The sequence below is a fragment of the Andrena cerasifolii genome, chromosome 9 (assembly GCF_050908995.1).
Source record: "Andrena cerasifolii isolate SP2316 chromosome 9, iyAndCera1_principal, whole genome shotgun sequence".
Lineage (NCBI taxonomy): Eukaryota > Metazoa > Arthropoda > Insecta > Hymenoptera > Andrenidae > Andrena > Andrena cerasifolii.
The window spans coordinates 1,747,222-1,763,672 of NC_135126.1; the positions used below are offsets into that span (position 1 = coordinate 1,747,222).

Consider the following 16,451-nt stretch of genomic DNA (forward strand, 5'->3'; position numbering starts at 1 on the left):
CGTAATGTCAATGGTCCCCCAGTTTACGGTATCTAGTATTTCAAATAATGACTGACTGACTGACAGTACAAAAAATGTGTGTGAACATATATACCGCCGTTCAGAAGTACTGTCACAAAATATTGACAGAAGACATTTGGAAGATCTGTTTGGTTTTGAAACTTGTATCTCCTACTTTCGATCCCCTATTTCTTGTATTCGAATCCGAGTGTAAATAGTAAATAGTAATTGCTCATGATTTAAGCGTTAAATGATATAGTATTTTCAAACAATATTTTATTTAAGCTTTAAATGAAATAGTATTTTTAAACAGTATTTTATTTAAGCATTAAATGAAATAGTATTTTCAAATAGTATTTTATTTAAGCATTAAATGAAATAATATTTTCAAACAGTATTTGCTTAAGGAAATATTTCAGTTTTTAGTATTCCATCCCCAACTAGTTCAAAATTTCCCCAGCCCTGTTTATAGGAAAGAGTTTACTGCAATTGAATTCAGTCTTTGGTAAATAAGCTTTCTGTAATTTAATAACGACTATTTAGAACTAAAATAGATTCGCTTAATTGTCCTTCTTGCAATTAAAACCAGCTATGTTCAACTGTAAAGCTTCCCTGGCGTCATGTTTGTCTCCACGTACAGCTTCCATAAAGAATAACACACGAAATGCAAATTCTTGCGTTGATACCAAGGTTCAAGGTAAACGATCAATGTCAAACGGCGATTACTATACAGACGTATCGTTGTGGCTGATTAAGAATTCAGTGCAAAGGGGTACAATGACACTGGAGCAAATAATTAATCATTCGCAGACATACGCGACGTACGCATCGAAAACATTGCATGACTCGTGCAATTATATAACAGTTATTTGTGTATCGAGAGAAATTGCTTTATCGAGAATTGGGGAAGAAATACTTAGCAGCCAATTAATGTCTGTCGAAGAGGCAACTTCTCGATTGCTTGCACCACCGGGTCAGACCCAACAGCTGGGTAGAATCGTCGAAACTTTCTACAACAGCGAACAGTCGTTTTATTGTACGATGGGAGCGAAAAGATGCTGGAAGAGCATTGTCAGCGACGGACAAAGCGGGTCCCTGACGTCATACTCCTTTCTAATTCCATTACGTCATGATGGATTAAGGATCATCCAAGGTATGGTCCTGCGAACCGTGGAATTATTGTCCTTGAACCTGCTTGTTGTTCCCATCGCTGGGTCGCTGAAGTTCCCTAACCTTACCTTGGAATTTTAAACACAGCATCCTTGGTTTGCCTTTGGTTTGAGGTGCAAAAACCAATCGTGCCATATTCCTAAATATAATCAAAATGCTATTATATAATTTCAATTCTAAGTGAGAGTGAAGCGTTGTTGAAGAGGTACTTTCTCCAATGCATTCTTCAGATTCTTCGACTTTCGTTTGCCAGCACTCTCAAGAATTCATTATAATTAAGTGAAATAATCAAGATTAAGTGAAGTTAGTACATTTATTTTTTATAAGTTTATATACTTCGTTTGCAACTTTTCATGCGGTGCACGCTTCTGGTTTCTGTTGTGTAGAATTAGAAGTCGGCGTATTAGGGGTTACAGAGTAACAGAGTTACTGCACGATAAGCTTCCTCCAGATGCACACACGGAAATCAGCGCGATGTTGAAAGAATACGCCGAATTTCACCGACCCTTTCTCTGGAAAGCGCTTATCGAAGGTCGTGATTCCTCGGCTGAAATTATTATCAGCCGCGGACAAAGTTCGTTCGTGATAGTTGAGAAACTGATTATTGTGAAACTTCGTGCACGATAATTCGCACGCTATCGTAAAATGTTGCAAACTTGAATGTGTAACACGAAGCGTCTTCTGGACACGTTGCTTCGTCGAAGGTGCATAACACAACAAACCAGATAATTTTATCGATCCATGTGAAGGTGAACTTTGCTATACGCACTTTTAGCCCCGCTCGTTACGCTTAACTTCGCAAAGTTAGCGTTGCAAACAGAAAATGGATATGTAAACGATACGTGGACAGTCTCGGCGACAGCATTGCCCAGTCGAGAAATGTGCGAAAGTATGCAATTTGTTCGTATGTTACATGAATATTCATTTGCTAAAATTCCGATGATCCAATCTCGATAATTGTGCAATTTAACTTTTGAAATATTTGACAGCCTTGACTTTCTATTGAATTCGTGATTCGCTGCGGATAAGGGATTCCTAATGCTCTTGTAAAGACTTTCACGAATTGTAAACACAGAAGTCACAAAACATGTGGCAATTATGTAACGCCAAAGAAACAACAGCTGTTTGAAATTGTGAAATCTTGAATGCTTTTACAGTATGAATATAATTTCTTTCTTTTCATTTAGAATTGCTCAATGCAGTTTTATTACTACTTGTTACAATGAAATATTCATCCCTCACTAATTGTTACTTTCTAACAAAGATGTCTTACTATTCTTGCAATAATTTTCATCGGCAGTTATAATGATCACTTCAATGCCTTGTTACTTTCCTATGACTACCATAAATCTCATAAATTGTTCACTACACTCCACAGTGTTTGGACCACTTAAGGGGTTATACCTAGTCAGGCGGTCGAAAAGAGGCGAATACTTGTGAATTTTTTTTGAAGAAACGGAAGCGTATATTTTTACAAAACTTTTTGCGCTTAAAAGAGCAACATTTAAAGAACATTTGGTAATTTTTTCGTAGAAAACTATTTAAGTTTATAATAAAATAACAAACGACATCCAAGAAGCGTTTTTAAAAATTTGGTTTTGCGGTGAGCATTGCAATTCGGAACCAGATAGTCTAAAATCAAAAAACAAAAAAGATTTCGTTAGTATATTAATGTATCCTCAGGTTGACAGAGAGAATTTTCCGAAATATTAAGTTAAAACAAAATGGCGGCTATTTAAAGTTGAAATCCTGATTTTTTCCTGCAAAAATCACGCGAAAAAATCAGGATTTCAAATTTAAATGGCCGCCATTTTGTTTTAACTTAATATTTTGGAAAATTCTCTCCGTCAACCTGAGGATACATTAATATACTAACGAAATCTTTTTTGTTTTTGGATTTTAGATAATCTGGTTCCGAATGGCAGTGCTCACCGCAAAACCAAATTTTTAAAAATGCTTCTTAGATGTCGCTTGTTATTTTATTATAAACGTAAATATTTTTCTACGAAAAAATTACCAAATGTTCTTTAAATGTTGCTCTTTTAAGCGCAAAAAGTTTTGTAAAAATATACGCTTCCGTTTCTTCAAAAAAAATTCACAAGTATTCGCCTCTTTTCGACCGCCTGACTAGGCATACCCCTTAAGAAATCTACCTCACGAATCCTCCAAAATCTAAAACCACAAATAGTCTTTCAGTCCTCTCATCTACCCTTAAACACGAGAAATCATGTAAATTTTCTCCTCTTTCTTTTGCCCGATTATGTTCGAGCAAATGTCTGAAATCAGCTATCCAATTAGTACCCAAAAATCCGTTCAACATTCGCAAAAAAGCCTGCTGCGGCTCGATTGATACTAAAGCATCCGGCTATTAAAAATTGATTGTTCACCATTAATGGTCACAGACGCCGCGATTGTTTTTTTTTTGCAAAAGCAAAAATGCTGATGGTGTCTCTCCGAGCTGATGAACTGTAAAGCATTCGTTAGACGAGGGCAGCGTCCCTCTGTCTGGTTTAACCACCGATCAGGCGGAAAGGTGTCGATTCCACGAGAGTGATGAGGTCGGCCCGCGCGTGTGTATCGTGACTTCAGTGGAATTCCATGTTTAATGCACGAAAGGAGAGAATGCAGCTGCACCGTTGGTTAGTCGGGAACGTGACGTCAATGACTGGTCCTTAGGAAAGGCCAAGGAGATAGCAGGAAACCGGGGAGAAGCCGTAAAAACTTGTCGCTGCGGGGACGATTTTGCCCGCGCGCCCCTTCGCAACAAAAACGTCGAGTTCGACAAGCACGCTGCGACGTATCTCGCCGTTAATTGAGCAGTTTAGATATCGCCGGTTTCTGCCATTAAGCGTTTTAATTATTGCACTCGCCGCTCGTGCACTTAATCGTGCGAAAAAGTTGCGATGCCATTCCGAAACGCCCGCGCAGGCGTGCCTTGACTTACCGAGTGACCCTGGGTGCACCGAAACTAGGCAGATTCGCAGGGTTTAAGGTGCAACATTTAGCAGTCCAACGTCTAAGCTGCACGTTTTTAACTTTCGTCACGATTGCCACTAACAGACTTGAATTAATTTCATTACAAATTTTAAATCTTACCAAGGTGAAAGGTGCATGTCCTAAATACTTTGCAATAGCTTCTATCTGGTTAGAGGATTTTTTTAATAGGATCAGGGTTAAAACACAGGGGTGGATGAATGTCGATTGTTCCAAATCCGTTCGATTAATCACTTCCCTAGGGTCGTCTTTGTCGAAAATGAAGCATTTCTTTTTCAATTAATTACACAGAAATAAATCGAAGCCGACCCAAAGTTTGTTAACGTCATAACCTTTAGAAAAACATGTTTGTTTCGCCAAAAATATGCATTATAGATAAGGTTGCAGATGGATTATTAAAGAGGTTTTTTTAAAAAAGTTTCTTTTGTTTCGCAGCGGTTTTAACGAAACGAAACGAAATTCAGCGACCTAGTTGTAAATTCTACTTCTGCATACCTCTGGCTCCGCACTGAACCTATAAAAGAAGCAAAATTTTTAATATGACAGCTACGAAAGGGGCCGTTTTTTTAAAAAAGCGGGTCTTTCAGTAGAAAACGTGGAGGTTTTAGTTTCTTTTCATAAAGAGTAAGAGTTTATATTAACTTCAATTTAGGTTCAGGCCGAAACTACACATTTTGCAAACATGCTCGAATTTAATTTGAATCAATTAGGACCTCCGTTTTTTAATTATCACTGCATAGCAAAAGAAACTTTTTCAAAATGCCTCTTTAAAGATCCATCTGTACCGTTGTATATAATGCATATTTTTGACTAAACAAACATGTTTTTTTAAAGCTTATGACGTTAATAAACATTGTGCCAAAGAACAAACCTCAGCTTCAATATATTTCTTTGTAATTAAATGAAAAAGAAATGCTTCATTTTCGGCAGAAACGACTGCCTTTGGCAGATACAGGAGCCCAGTGAAAAACTGGCACGTATGCATAAATTTTCATTCCTTTGCAGAGGAAGTGCAGTACACTTGGAATACCAGTTTGTTTAAGACGAATACAAAATTACGGCAGAGGATGGGAACAAATAAAACTGCATGATATCATAGGGAAACTAATAAACTTTTATATTTCAAACTCTCAGTAATAATAAAAAACAAAAAGTAGCTCTTTTTAGTAGCAAACTTTGGACTGAATGAAAAATCACAGGAAGTATCGATTTTGTTAAGGTGCAGGTAATTTGGAATTCCGGTATCTTAGGTGAATATAAATGGACAGCGCTGGCCCAAACCGACGCAGCGTTAGCCGTTACGCGTGAAACAAAAGCATCGCTAAATTTTGGAATATTCCAAATTACCTTCACCTTCGGTATTCCAAATTAGCAACATCTCATTGACACCTAAAATTTCGTGACACACTTTGTATTCCCGACATTATCGCAAAATTGATACGAAACCATAGGAGGAACGCGCAAATGAGTAGATTAAGTGTTTAACTCTAAGTAGTGTTTAGCACTAAGTAGTTGTGACATATTTTAAGCACGATTGGAACGATTGAATACTTGCTGAAAAAGTTTTGCAGATTCACCGTTTCTTACTCTGCAGATTAAGTCGAAAATGTTAAAATGGCAGTTCATCCACAAATGTCATTCGTTAACAGGTCGTTAGCCCCTATTATCTAAGGTGTTACAAATTAGATAACGTTAGTAGTTTATTAGGTACTTCGGTATTCCAAATTACGAACAGTATTCCAAATACGCTGCACTTCCTCTACCATTAATTCGTTCCTGCAATGTAATTCCACCACCTCCTAATATAGGTAACAGCACGTACGTTCCACCGAGCAGAATCATATTAAATTTTCTTCGTGCTGAGAAAAAGCAACTGCATAGTGGAAAAGGAGCCCATGCCACTCGGCTGCTTGGGGGCTCGTGACCTAATAAAATTAACTTTTCAGCTAAAATTTGAAACTACTCATCATTTACCATTTAATTCAAGTACCGTTTGAAATAGTTACAACTTCGCACCGCATTTCCTACGAAAACAATTTTTCCTTCAACTCGCTTTCCTCTAAAATCAGCGAAACAGTCACATGCGCTTGTTTTCCATTGAGCCCCTCAATTACATACTGCATCACTCGCGATCACTGTTACTTCTTGAGAACCACAAGAATTTGAAATCACAAAGATCGAAATCTAACGTAAAAGCTTATTTTCAAAAAAATATGTATGAATAGAATTATAGGTCAAAATGATCCGACGTGTAATCAAGCCGTCCGTGGGTTAACCGAAAGGAAATTCCATCCGATTGAGATCCGTGTCCGAAAGTCGCTCAGGGCCGGTTGGGGGAGAGGGGTTAAAGCACCCCGTTCTTTCGCCAGGCGATTCAGGAAAGCGCGGCGAGGAATTCCATCGTCCATAGATCCCATCAGCATAGATAAACACACTGTTTCGTTCCCCGGGACCTTTCGCGGGAGGCTAGGAGCAGTCAAGAAATAAGCGGTTCTCTTTTGTGCCTCTGCCTCCCCGTATCTCTTCGCCTGGGTCATCTCTCCCTCTCTGTCTCCCCCTCGGTGCCTGTCTGCACAGGTACGCGGCGCGGCGGAGGGGCCTCGCGGTATTGTGTCTCTACGTGGTTATATACATCCACGGCGTAAGCGTGCAAATCCGCGGCCCTCGTGTATGGGTATAATCGTTTATTTCGCGTCGACCTTTGCGGGGCACTACGTCAAAATGTCAGACGCGACCCCGCCTGAGCTAAGGGAAGATGCACTGGGAACGTTGTAATGGGCTTACAAAGCGTAACAAACTGATGCGAGGTCAAACACACGACGGGCAATAAACACACGGAAAGATAAATGGGCCCTTAAGGTGCACAGCACCTCCACCGGCGGGGCGGCAGAGGGGCGGGGGGGGGGGGGGGGGAGGGGAGGAAGGGGAGGGGCCCCCGCGTGTCGGGGAAAGTGTTTCGTTTTGACTCTGTGCTTCCTCTCCGTTTTTTAGACGCCACGGTAGATAATAGCGAGTCGTTAGCGATTATTTACAAGGAAATCCCGGGCAGATATTTATTATTGGCCAGGGGAACGCGAGCGAGTTCATCGCTCGCCGACGACGTACTATTTTCCAGCTACGATATCGCGACCGATCGTATCGCACCCCTTGACCTGCACTGTGTTTAATGGAGGGGGATGAGGTTTTAATTACTGGGTGGCTGGAGGAGGTTTGTTTGATTTAGATGGGTCGAGGAGGAGGGGGGGAAGACGGGGTGGAAATGAGTGGAATAGGGCGATGATAGCGTGGACGTTGGTCTTGTATCTACTTGTAAGACTTTCCTTCGGGATTTATTGTAAAGATTCACGGAGACGAATATTGCTTACATAAAGTTGCATGCTCAATGACTATCTCAGCTTTCTGATTTTTACATTGTTTTTAATCCTCAGTTGTCACACTGGGTCACAATGGCCCACAATTTGACTTCAAGGGGGTATTCTACCCAAAAATTCGATTTTTTTGTTTTGATTTTCTAATAGTTTAGGGTTTCGCAAATATGTCCATAAAATATTAAGGTGAAATTCGTAGAACTCCCAGAGTTATAGGGGCTTAAGGCCGCAGCGTGGCACGTAATCGTTCCGTCGACCCTATAAAGAGGCTATGACTGCCAGCAGAGTAGAGAAAGCAGCCCAACATGATTTTTTTTAAGCTGAGGAAGGTTTCCTCTACGGTCCTGGTATAGCAGATTAGGGATAAGTTATAGAAATTAGTCGTTTTTCTTGAAACAATTTTTTTAAATCGGGCACACATTTTTCTCAAAAACTACTGGACCGATTGAGCTAAAATTTTACACACGTTCAAAGTGAATGTGTACCTATAGCCCGAACTATAATTATATCAATAGTTTTAATACAACCTCCCCCACACCTTGTTTTAGCTCAAGAAAAGTCGAAAAAATCAAATATAAGTTTTTAAACAGCTGCGATTTCGGTAACAATGTCCGGACTTGGTTACATCTAGTTTGGGCGATATCCACACTCATATAGTTTAAAAAAATCTTTGGTACTTTCGTTTCAGATGATTAGAACAGCCGCAATTTGTGCGCCCGATGGGGCCAGTTTTTGATGACATGACCTACGCTTCGGCGTGTAACTTTCACGCAACAAATTTCAATATAATGCATTCCAAAAATTTGTGTTGATAGTTTAAACACTACTAAATATGTGTGCAAAACCCCTGTCCTGTACGCGCGATAGGTTTTCCAGAATTAATTTCCAAATATCACCATCAGAAACGAGTGTCTAGACTAGAATACCCCCTTAAGCGGGTACTATAGTGTAACTGCCCGTTTTTTAACGTCATCTTCGGGAATTTATTTAACAAACACTATAAGTTTATACTATTTTCCCTCCATATTAAGGTTTGTTTGAAGTAATACTAAGAATGTTTTTGATTTTTTTTTATCGCACATATACATAGATATAGTCGGTGGCGCAAGCTTCATAAAAAAAATCCTTTTCCGACATGCGTTGGTGTGGGAACTGTTCTAGTCATCCAAAATGTAAAAACTAAGGTTCATTTTCTTCATTATGTTTGTCACTATAGTTGGAACCTCTGGCGAGTTTCTATTTTGTATAATATTAATTTTACAGAACGAAAACAAAATAAATTTATCAGCAAAAAATCGAACATTTTATTTAAACTGCTGTCATTCTGCAATTCTTTATTGTTAGGGGGCTTCTGTGGTTCCAACCATAGCGACACACATAATAAAGAAAATAAACCGTAGTTTTTCCATTTTGAATGACTAGAACAGTTCCCACATCCACGCCCGTCGGAAAAGATTTTTTTGAGAAGTTTTTTTTTAAGACCGACTATATCTATGTATATGTGCGATACAAATTCTGAGTATTACTTCAAATATTTTAATACACAGGCAAAACGCCAAATAGTATAAACTTATAGTTTTTGTTAAATAAATTCCCGAAGATGGCGTTGAAAACGGACAGTTACACTAGAGTACACTCAACCCTCCTATAACGCGGTACTTTCATAACGCGGTTTCCATATAACGCGGACCAAAAATTGCGACAGTCCTCCTATAACGCGGTACTCTCATAACGCGATTTCCATATAACGCGGAACGAATTAATCGCGTAATAGGAGGGTTGACTGTACCCCTTTAAGGTAAAATATCTTTGAGTCATCATTGAAAATGTACTACCGTTTAAACATGGTGGTGCTTTAAACGCTAATTGTCAACGATGAACATATATTCTACAGTGTTCAAACGTTACCTCAGAATTTTTGCGACTTAATTTAGCAGATATTTTTTTAACAACAGCTGATTGAAAATTGTCTTGGTTCGAATCGAGCCAGTGTGATAACTACGTTTGAAAAAATAGGTGCGCCAACCAAGGGTTAATTCTCGAGTCCTCTCGATTCCTAACATCGATACATCTGTGTCATTTATCTCTTCGAAATTTGTTAGGAGTTCGAATCGTAACTAAACTTTTACGCGCCTCAGAAATTAAGAGTCATCGTCTATTCTTCGTATGTAAGGGGTGACTTGTCACAGCAGATCGAGGAACTTGTAGAGTTCTGAAATATGCAGGTAGTGCCCTGGCAGGATTAAATATTCCCGGGGAAGCGATCGTGACGTTTACGGTTGGTATTGGACATTTGACGGAACGATATCACGGCCTCGGACTCTTCACGACTCTCAAAGATGGGGCCTGAGATCGCCCTGAGCCATAAGTGACTTACGGAGCGTAGCAAACTGACGCGAGTTTAAGCGCGGGACGGGCAATAAACACGCGGAAAGATAAATGGAGGCTTGGGTCCATCGGCGCAGTCTTGAGGAAAGTGTATCATTTCGACTGGATCTTCTCGCTCGTGCACGCCGAAGTAAATTGTGGATCGTCGGGGCGGTAAAGCAAGAATGTAGTACTTCGTACTGAGGGCGAGGTGTTGTAGCTCGATTTTTAGAGGAGGAAGGGGCTTTGAATAAATATCAGTTTACGTTATTAACGGTCTTTGAAATTATGTTATGCTGCTTGAAAGAAGGAGAAGATAAAAGATTTAGGAGGTGTCTGCATAGTTCATGGGGATAAGCAGAATGTAGTCGACACGGTGACGCACTGGTCAGAATAATTAATGAATTATTTACCTATTTATGCAGACGACTTCGTCGACGAGCGAGATGCCTTGAAAACTTCCTGCATATTCATATTTCTCGGCATTCAGTAGACGTCATGTTTCACTTGTGCAGCATATTTCTACTTCCAGCATATCGAACGTACAGAGTCACTAATCAGCTAACGTTATTAATTGCATTTGTATTTGAGTCATAAGCAATTTTGACTGACCGTGAGTGTTCATTTTGTTTCAGATGCCACAAACGGTGCCTTCAGCAGCCGGCTACTCGCCGTCGTTCGACTACAGCACATTCCAGTTCGATTTGTCCCTTCTTTCGGACGATTATGGCGCCACAAACACGCAGAACACATTGAAACCAGCGCAAATCAAACAGGAAGCACAGTCGCCGCGCCCTGGCTCGCCCATCACTTTCTCCAGTCCACCGTATCCAGGTGCTGGGGGTGAGCTGCCATTGTCCCCTAATTATTCGCAAGAAGGCTCGCCAGGATACCCGACCAGCCCTTACTACGTCCCCAGGAGTCCTCAGAGCGCACAATTTTACCCGACCAGCCCAGAACCGCCCGCGAAGCAGCCAGTGAAAAGGGAGAAGAGCCTGGATCTTCTGGCCATCTTGCAAGAATCCAGGTAAATCTTGCTTTTTAGCATAAAATTTGGCTGTGATGGTATTTGAGGTTTTCGAGCTTTTCAGTTACACAGTTTGTACGTAGGTAATTCATGTGGAATTGTTTAAGTGGAATAGGGATTCTGTTAAAATTTTATGACTTAAAAGCTATTATTTAATTTTCATGACAAGACTTATAATTATTTCTCAGTCGATAGTGTGCAGGCAAAGTAGCTTGAAATGTTCTTTTAAGGTCTCCCTTCTGATCGACCATAACTACTAGATTTATTTTTCCGAAACTTTTATACTCTTTTCACTGATTGCAGTTTCAATATTCGCACATCTAAGTCCATGCTTCGCCTACTTTTCTTTCCAATAAAATCAAATTAATCTGAAATTGCCATTTGTGTAACAAGTAGGTGCTTCACTTTAGTCAATTTATCGAAGTAATCTCGAACTTACAATTAGTATCCTTTATCCTTTCTACAGAAGATTAAATCCTCCTCTTCTCCACTTTATTCTAAAACCTCAATCCAGGGAGCCACGTAACTTAACTTGCGAAAGTCACTCACAAATTCTATGAGAAGAGAAGCTGAAAGATGTATTTCTCCTCGTGATATTCAGCCACCCAATAACGTCCCCCATCCATGAACCCTCATTGCAGGCTCTTAGCCGAAAGTCTGGGCTATCGAGAGGACTCGACCGATTGCACAGTGCCGTGCACACCGCCCAGAACAGAAGAGGACATTTACAACAGCCTTGACGCGGACTTCTTCGCGAAGAAGGAAGATGCCGCAGTGCAAGGGCACCCGTTGCTGAAGGAAATCCTCTTCAAAGAAGAGCCACGGTCCAGTGGCTCCTGCAGCAGCAGTAACAGCAGCGTCAGCAGCAACTCCTCCTCGCTGTCGTCTTCGTCGTCGACGACGTCCTCCTCGCCGGACCCAGTCGAGCTCGAGAACAGCTCGCCGCTGAGGAGCTTGCTGTTCAAGGGGGCCCGAAAGGATTTCGCGGACGTCGCGAGGACAAATGTCCTGAAACTCGAGAGAGCGGAGGACGAGGTCAGGAATCCTCTGCAGAAGGAGGAGGAGCTGTTCAAGGACGGGCAGAAGAGCGATCATCAGTTGCTCAGGGAGGTCCTGAGGGATACCAGCTTTCAAAGGAAGTACAATCTGAGACCCGTGGACCTGGGCAGCGTTGGCACCGGCTTCGTGGAAGATATGGAACCTGGCGAATGTGTCGGCGACTTGACCAGGGAACAGATCGAGCCTGTCCTCAGCCTGGCCATCCAGCAGCTGCAGAAGGACTTTGACAATACCTGCGTGGCACTCGGTATTCATCCTGGTGAGTGGGGCTACTTTCTTCTCAGTACATGATTATTCTGTCTTATTTTTTTTTTTTTATTTAAGTAGGAAGTGTTCTGTAAGTTTAATGGAACTCTATTTATATTGCATAATTAATGGCAATAAGTGAACTGTGAAATCTAGTTAGTTGCATAAGGGAAATTACATTTAAGGAAGGCTATTTAATAAAATCATCACAATATTAAGGGTGTATTGGACCTATCTTCAAAATGGTGCCAAGTTGATGAAAATTTGTGAGACTGTTCTTTCTAATCTTCCTGATGTGCTCCAAAAATTTTAAACGAATTCTCTAAATGATTGCTGAGTTATAACGATTTTAATTTTTCACTGATTTTACACGTACTCCTATGGAAAAAGACGACCTTTACAGAAAAAACAGCTGGAAAAATGTTGAAGGAATAGTACCAATGTTTTCAATTTTTTTTTACATGTAGTATACGGGTAGATGAAAATATCTGCCAATTTTCAATTGTTTTCACTACGCCGTTTTAAAGAAATAAATTATGACTTGAGAAAATTGTGAATTTTTATTTTTTTTATTTTTTTGTGAAAAATATCTTCTTAGGAGTACAAATAAGACTCCGACTGTCGTTCGAGTTTCTTACATCTAGATTTACTACGCGTAACACGAAGATATTCAAGTATTTCAAGTTTCATATACTTTCGTCTAATATTGTACGTCCGATACATGCTTACAACTAAAATTAGTTGGTCTTTCGACGCTAAGTTTCATTACACTTTGAATGCACAGTAATCTTATAAGAGTCCAGAAACCTCAAGACGTTAATCACAGATAATTGAAATTAAAATTATCAAAATTGTTTCAACAGCTGAGATAACGATGTACTTATCACCCATCATTAATTTTTCATTAGACCAGCTGTAAAAAAATAATAATTTTTCAATAGTCCTACTTTCCATCAGTTAAACACAGTATAATGCAATGCAAAAAGATGTCTACTAAGTTTTATCTAAATTCTATGTCAATTAGTATTATCCCGTGGAAGACACAAAAGTTTTGAAGCCATTAGAAATCTTAATGACCACCCCCCTGATTACTGCGCAATAAATAAATTGCAGAGATATAACAGTGTCCCTCGGTAATAAGAAGGTGCGTGAATGTCCATTAGACACTTAGACCTTCTTGCTACCTTGCCGCGGGCAAGACTTGGACGTTATCTTCGTGAATGTAGGAGCGACCGGTTCGACTATTAGTTCGTACCATGATGTCATGCTCGGAATAAGTTACGAAGTCACATCGTGCTTTCATGAGGAGTTACGAAATTTCGAGGCTCGGCTCAAGGTCGTGCCATGCTTCCGCTAGTTTTCTAACATTTTTTTCATTCCTGCATACGTCACGATGACTAAACCAGGTTTCTGGTCTCTGCATACGTGATGTTTGTCTCGTCTCCGCCTATCAAGCTCCAACAAAAATTTCGAAACCCTGAAACTGATGCAGTCCACTGTAGAAAGTGTGTTAGGGAAATCGAAAATGACGACGTGGAGTGTGGAACGTCGCGGAATCTTTATATGCATTTCAATCAAGAATTAATTAAAATATTATTCTGAAAAATGGGGCCCCAAGTTTTGAGAAATACGGTACCATAAAAATAGGAAATTCAGAAGAATATTTAGTTAAATTACGAAGCCTCTATAGAACCCAACAAGTGTCTTCTCATTTCATCTGATCTTGCTATGCCACTCCTCTTTTCTAATCTTAACAGAGATCCAAAGCTTCCCTTTCGTTCCAACTACCCCAAATCTTTGATGTCACAAAATTTCATTCAAACTATCATAATAAATGCCATCTAATAGAAGGAAAAGCTCATCTACTAATAACATAGCCCCACCGAAAATTGAAGTAGAACAGAAAAAGTATTCAAATTGATAGGATTATGTAAAACGCAACAGGTGTCCCGTCGCTTCCCTTAATCTTGAGTTACTCCCCTGCCGCGTCTCAAAATAATCTGAACCTTCTTTTCGAATGTCCAGTCTAGTTCCATGCCATAAAATCTACGTAAGAACACAAAGACACGTGTGATCGATAATGAAACGGTGGTGTCGTTACAGAACCGCGGCGCTGGAGCGCAGCAGACGTTGCAGCCTGGATCCAATGGGCCAGGAGGCAACTGCAGTTGCCCTCGGTGCCATTGGAAAGCTTCAACGTCGACGGCGCTACGTTGGCTTCCCTCACCGAAGAAGAATTCTGTCAGCGGGCACCTCAGGTGAGTTCGATGCGACCTCTCCTAAAAAACATTCCTGCACGTTTGCTCCTGCCTTTCGCGAGCCCCACTCGTTAAAAGCGCGTAACACATAAGTCGCGCTTTCAATGGAGCACCGTTACGCAATACGCTTGGAAGCGCTGGGCCGATTATTCGACCTGACCCACCGCAGGTTTTAACGAACCAATTAGTCGCTGGAATTCCGCGGTGCTATTTTAACGAATTACTGGTGCAAACGCTCTATAGAATAATGATTGTCATCGGTGGATAACGATGACGGATACAGGCCGATGGAATTTTGTTTGGTTGATTAATGTGGAGCGAGAATCCAGTCGAGTACATTTCACTGAAATTAAAGAGAGCTGTGACTCAGCCTTTGTTTACGGCGATAATGTATTTAAATATAATTGCGAGAAATTTGGCAGAGTAATCGTGGGGGAGTAACGGGCGGGATGACGGTCGAATGAGAGAAAATGAAATTTGTTTATAGTAGACGCGGTAAATAATTGCGAAAGCGAAATCTCTCAATGCGTTACGATTTCGTGGCGTGCACTATATTCGTGTGCCGTTATCAGCAATGTCGTCGACGCCGAGATTTTTCAAAAGGGTTATCTCGTGTCGTGCCAAGAATTTATAACAGATTTCGCTTTCGACGTTATCGTCGCTGAAATTTCTTGCTCGCAGACAATGCAGTTTCGGGTGCTCGTAGATTGCGAAATATGAAAACATTGTTGGCACAGTTTTCGTATTTTCTTCGCTTAGGGTGTACTTGTATTATCTACGCGCGAAAAGTTTGAAAATTAAGTAGGTATAATCTTTAGAGGACTTCACTGCAGTCCTCGAATTCGACTTGTGTTAACGTCTCGAAATTAGCAAGTCAAAATGACACAGGAGAATTCGTGTTTGCCTGTTGCATAAGTTGCAAGTGATCAGGGTTTAATGATGTAACGATAAGGAAGAAATTAATCCCTCTGCATCGCACATCACGAACTATGTACTCACAAAATAGCTGTTATAACATTTCAGCGAGTAGCGAAGTGTCAGTGCTTCCGCGTGGAATAAAATCCAGGCATTTAAACACAATTCGATTAGAAAGTCCTCGCGTCATCTGCTTTACCCACCGGATCACTCTCCCACAGATCATCCGTTTAAAACAAGCCTAGACAACTTTCTCAGAGAAAAGCCACCGGTTCGCCAAGGAAGCCTGAAAAACACATTCCAACGATCTCTCTTTAAAAAAAAAAGGAAACAATTTTTCAAACTACAAATTCGTAGGAATATTAAGTCGGTGCCAACATTCGTTCGCTCGCTGTTAGGTAGGATTGCTAACCGTACTATAATACAGTGACTCGCATTAATATTCGGACACTTTTAAAAATCGCATTACTTTTTTAGGATTGGCCCAAACAACTTGAGTTTTTTTTTTGAGAAGCTAGAAGGATTAGTTTGCTAACTGACGCGTTTCGTCGTTTTGAAAAAAAAATGTATTTGGTTGGAATAGCGAAAAGAATAGTAAAGGTCGATTTTTAAACTTTTTTTTGAGAGAATCGCGAAAATTCCCGAAATCAGCGATTCTCGACCTTATTCTGCGATCTTTGAACGTTTGTAGCTCGGAGCAACGTTAACCGATTTTGATGAAATTTTAGGCACGTATACAACTTACTGCAATCTACAGACGGTTTTTTTTTAATTGTCATTACAAGCTCACAAAAAAAAGTTTAAAAATCGACCTTTACTATTCTTTTCGCTGTTCCATCCAAATACATTTTTTTTCAAAACACCGAAACGCGTCAGTTAGCAAACTAATCCTTCTAGCTTCTCAAAAAAACTCAAGTTGTTTGGACCAATTCTAAAAAAATTATGCGATTTTTAAAAGTGTCTATTGTACTATATTTTTGTCTAGTGTACTACATACAGTTAGAAAAAGATATAGTACGTAAAATTACTATATTCCCGATGCATTGA

At 40.2% G+C, this 16,451-nt stretch overlaps 1 protein-coding gene across 2 annotated transcripts in view; it reads left to right on the forward strand.

Annotated features, from left to right (window-relative positions):
• The window catches only part of Ets98b (DNA-binding protein Ets98B), a 105,044-nt gene that overhangs the window by 70,242 nt on the left and 18,351 nt on the right, over positions 1-16,451 (forward strand). For both annotated transcript variants that reach the window (XM_076819347.1, XM_076819348.1), the window contains exons 2-4: positions 10,535-10,926; positions 11,568-12,244; positions 14,335-14,489. In XM_076819347.1, the coding sequence (XP_076675462.1) occupies positions 10,535-10,926; positions 11,568-12,244; positions 14,335-14,489 (1,224 nt within the window). The remainder of the gene's footprint in view (positions 1-10,534; positions 10,927-11,567; positions 12,245-14,334; positions 14,490-16,451) is intronic.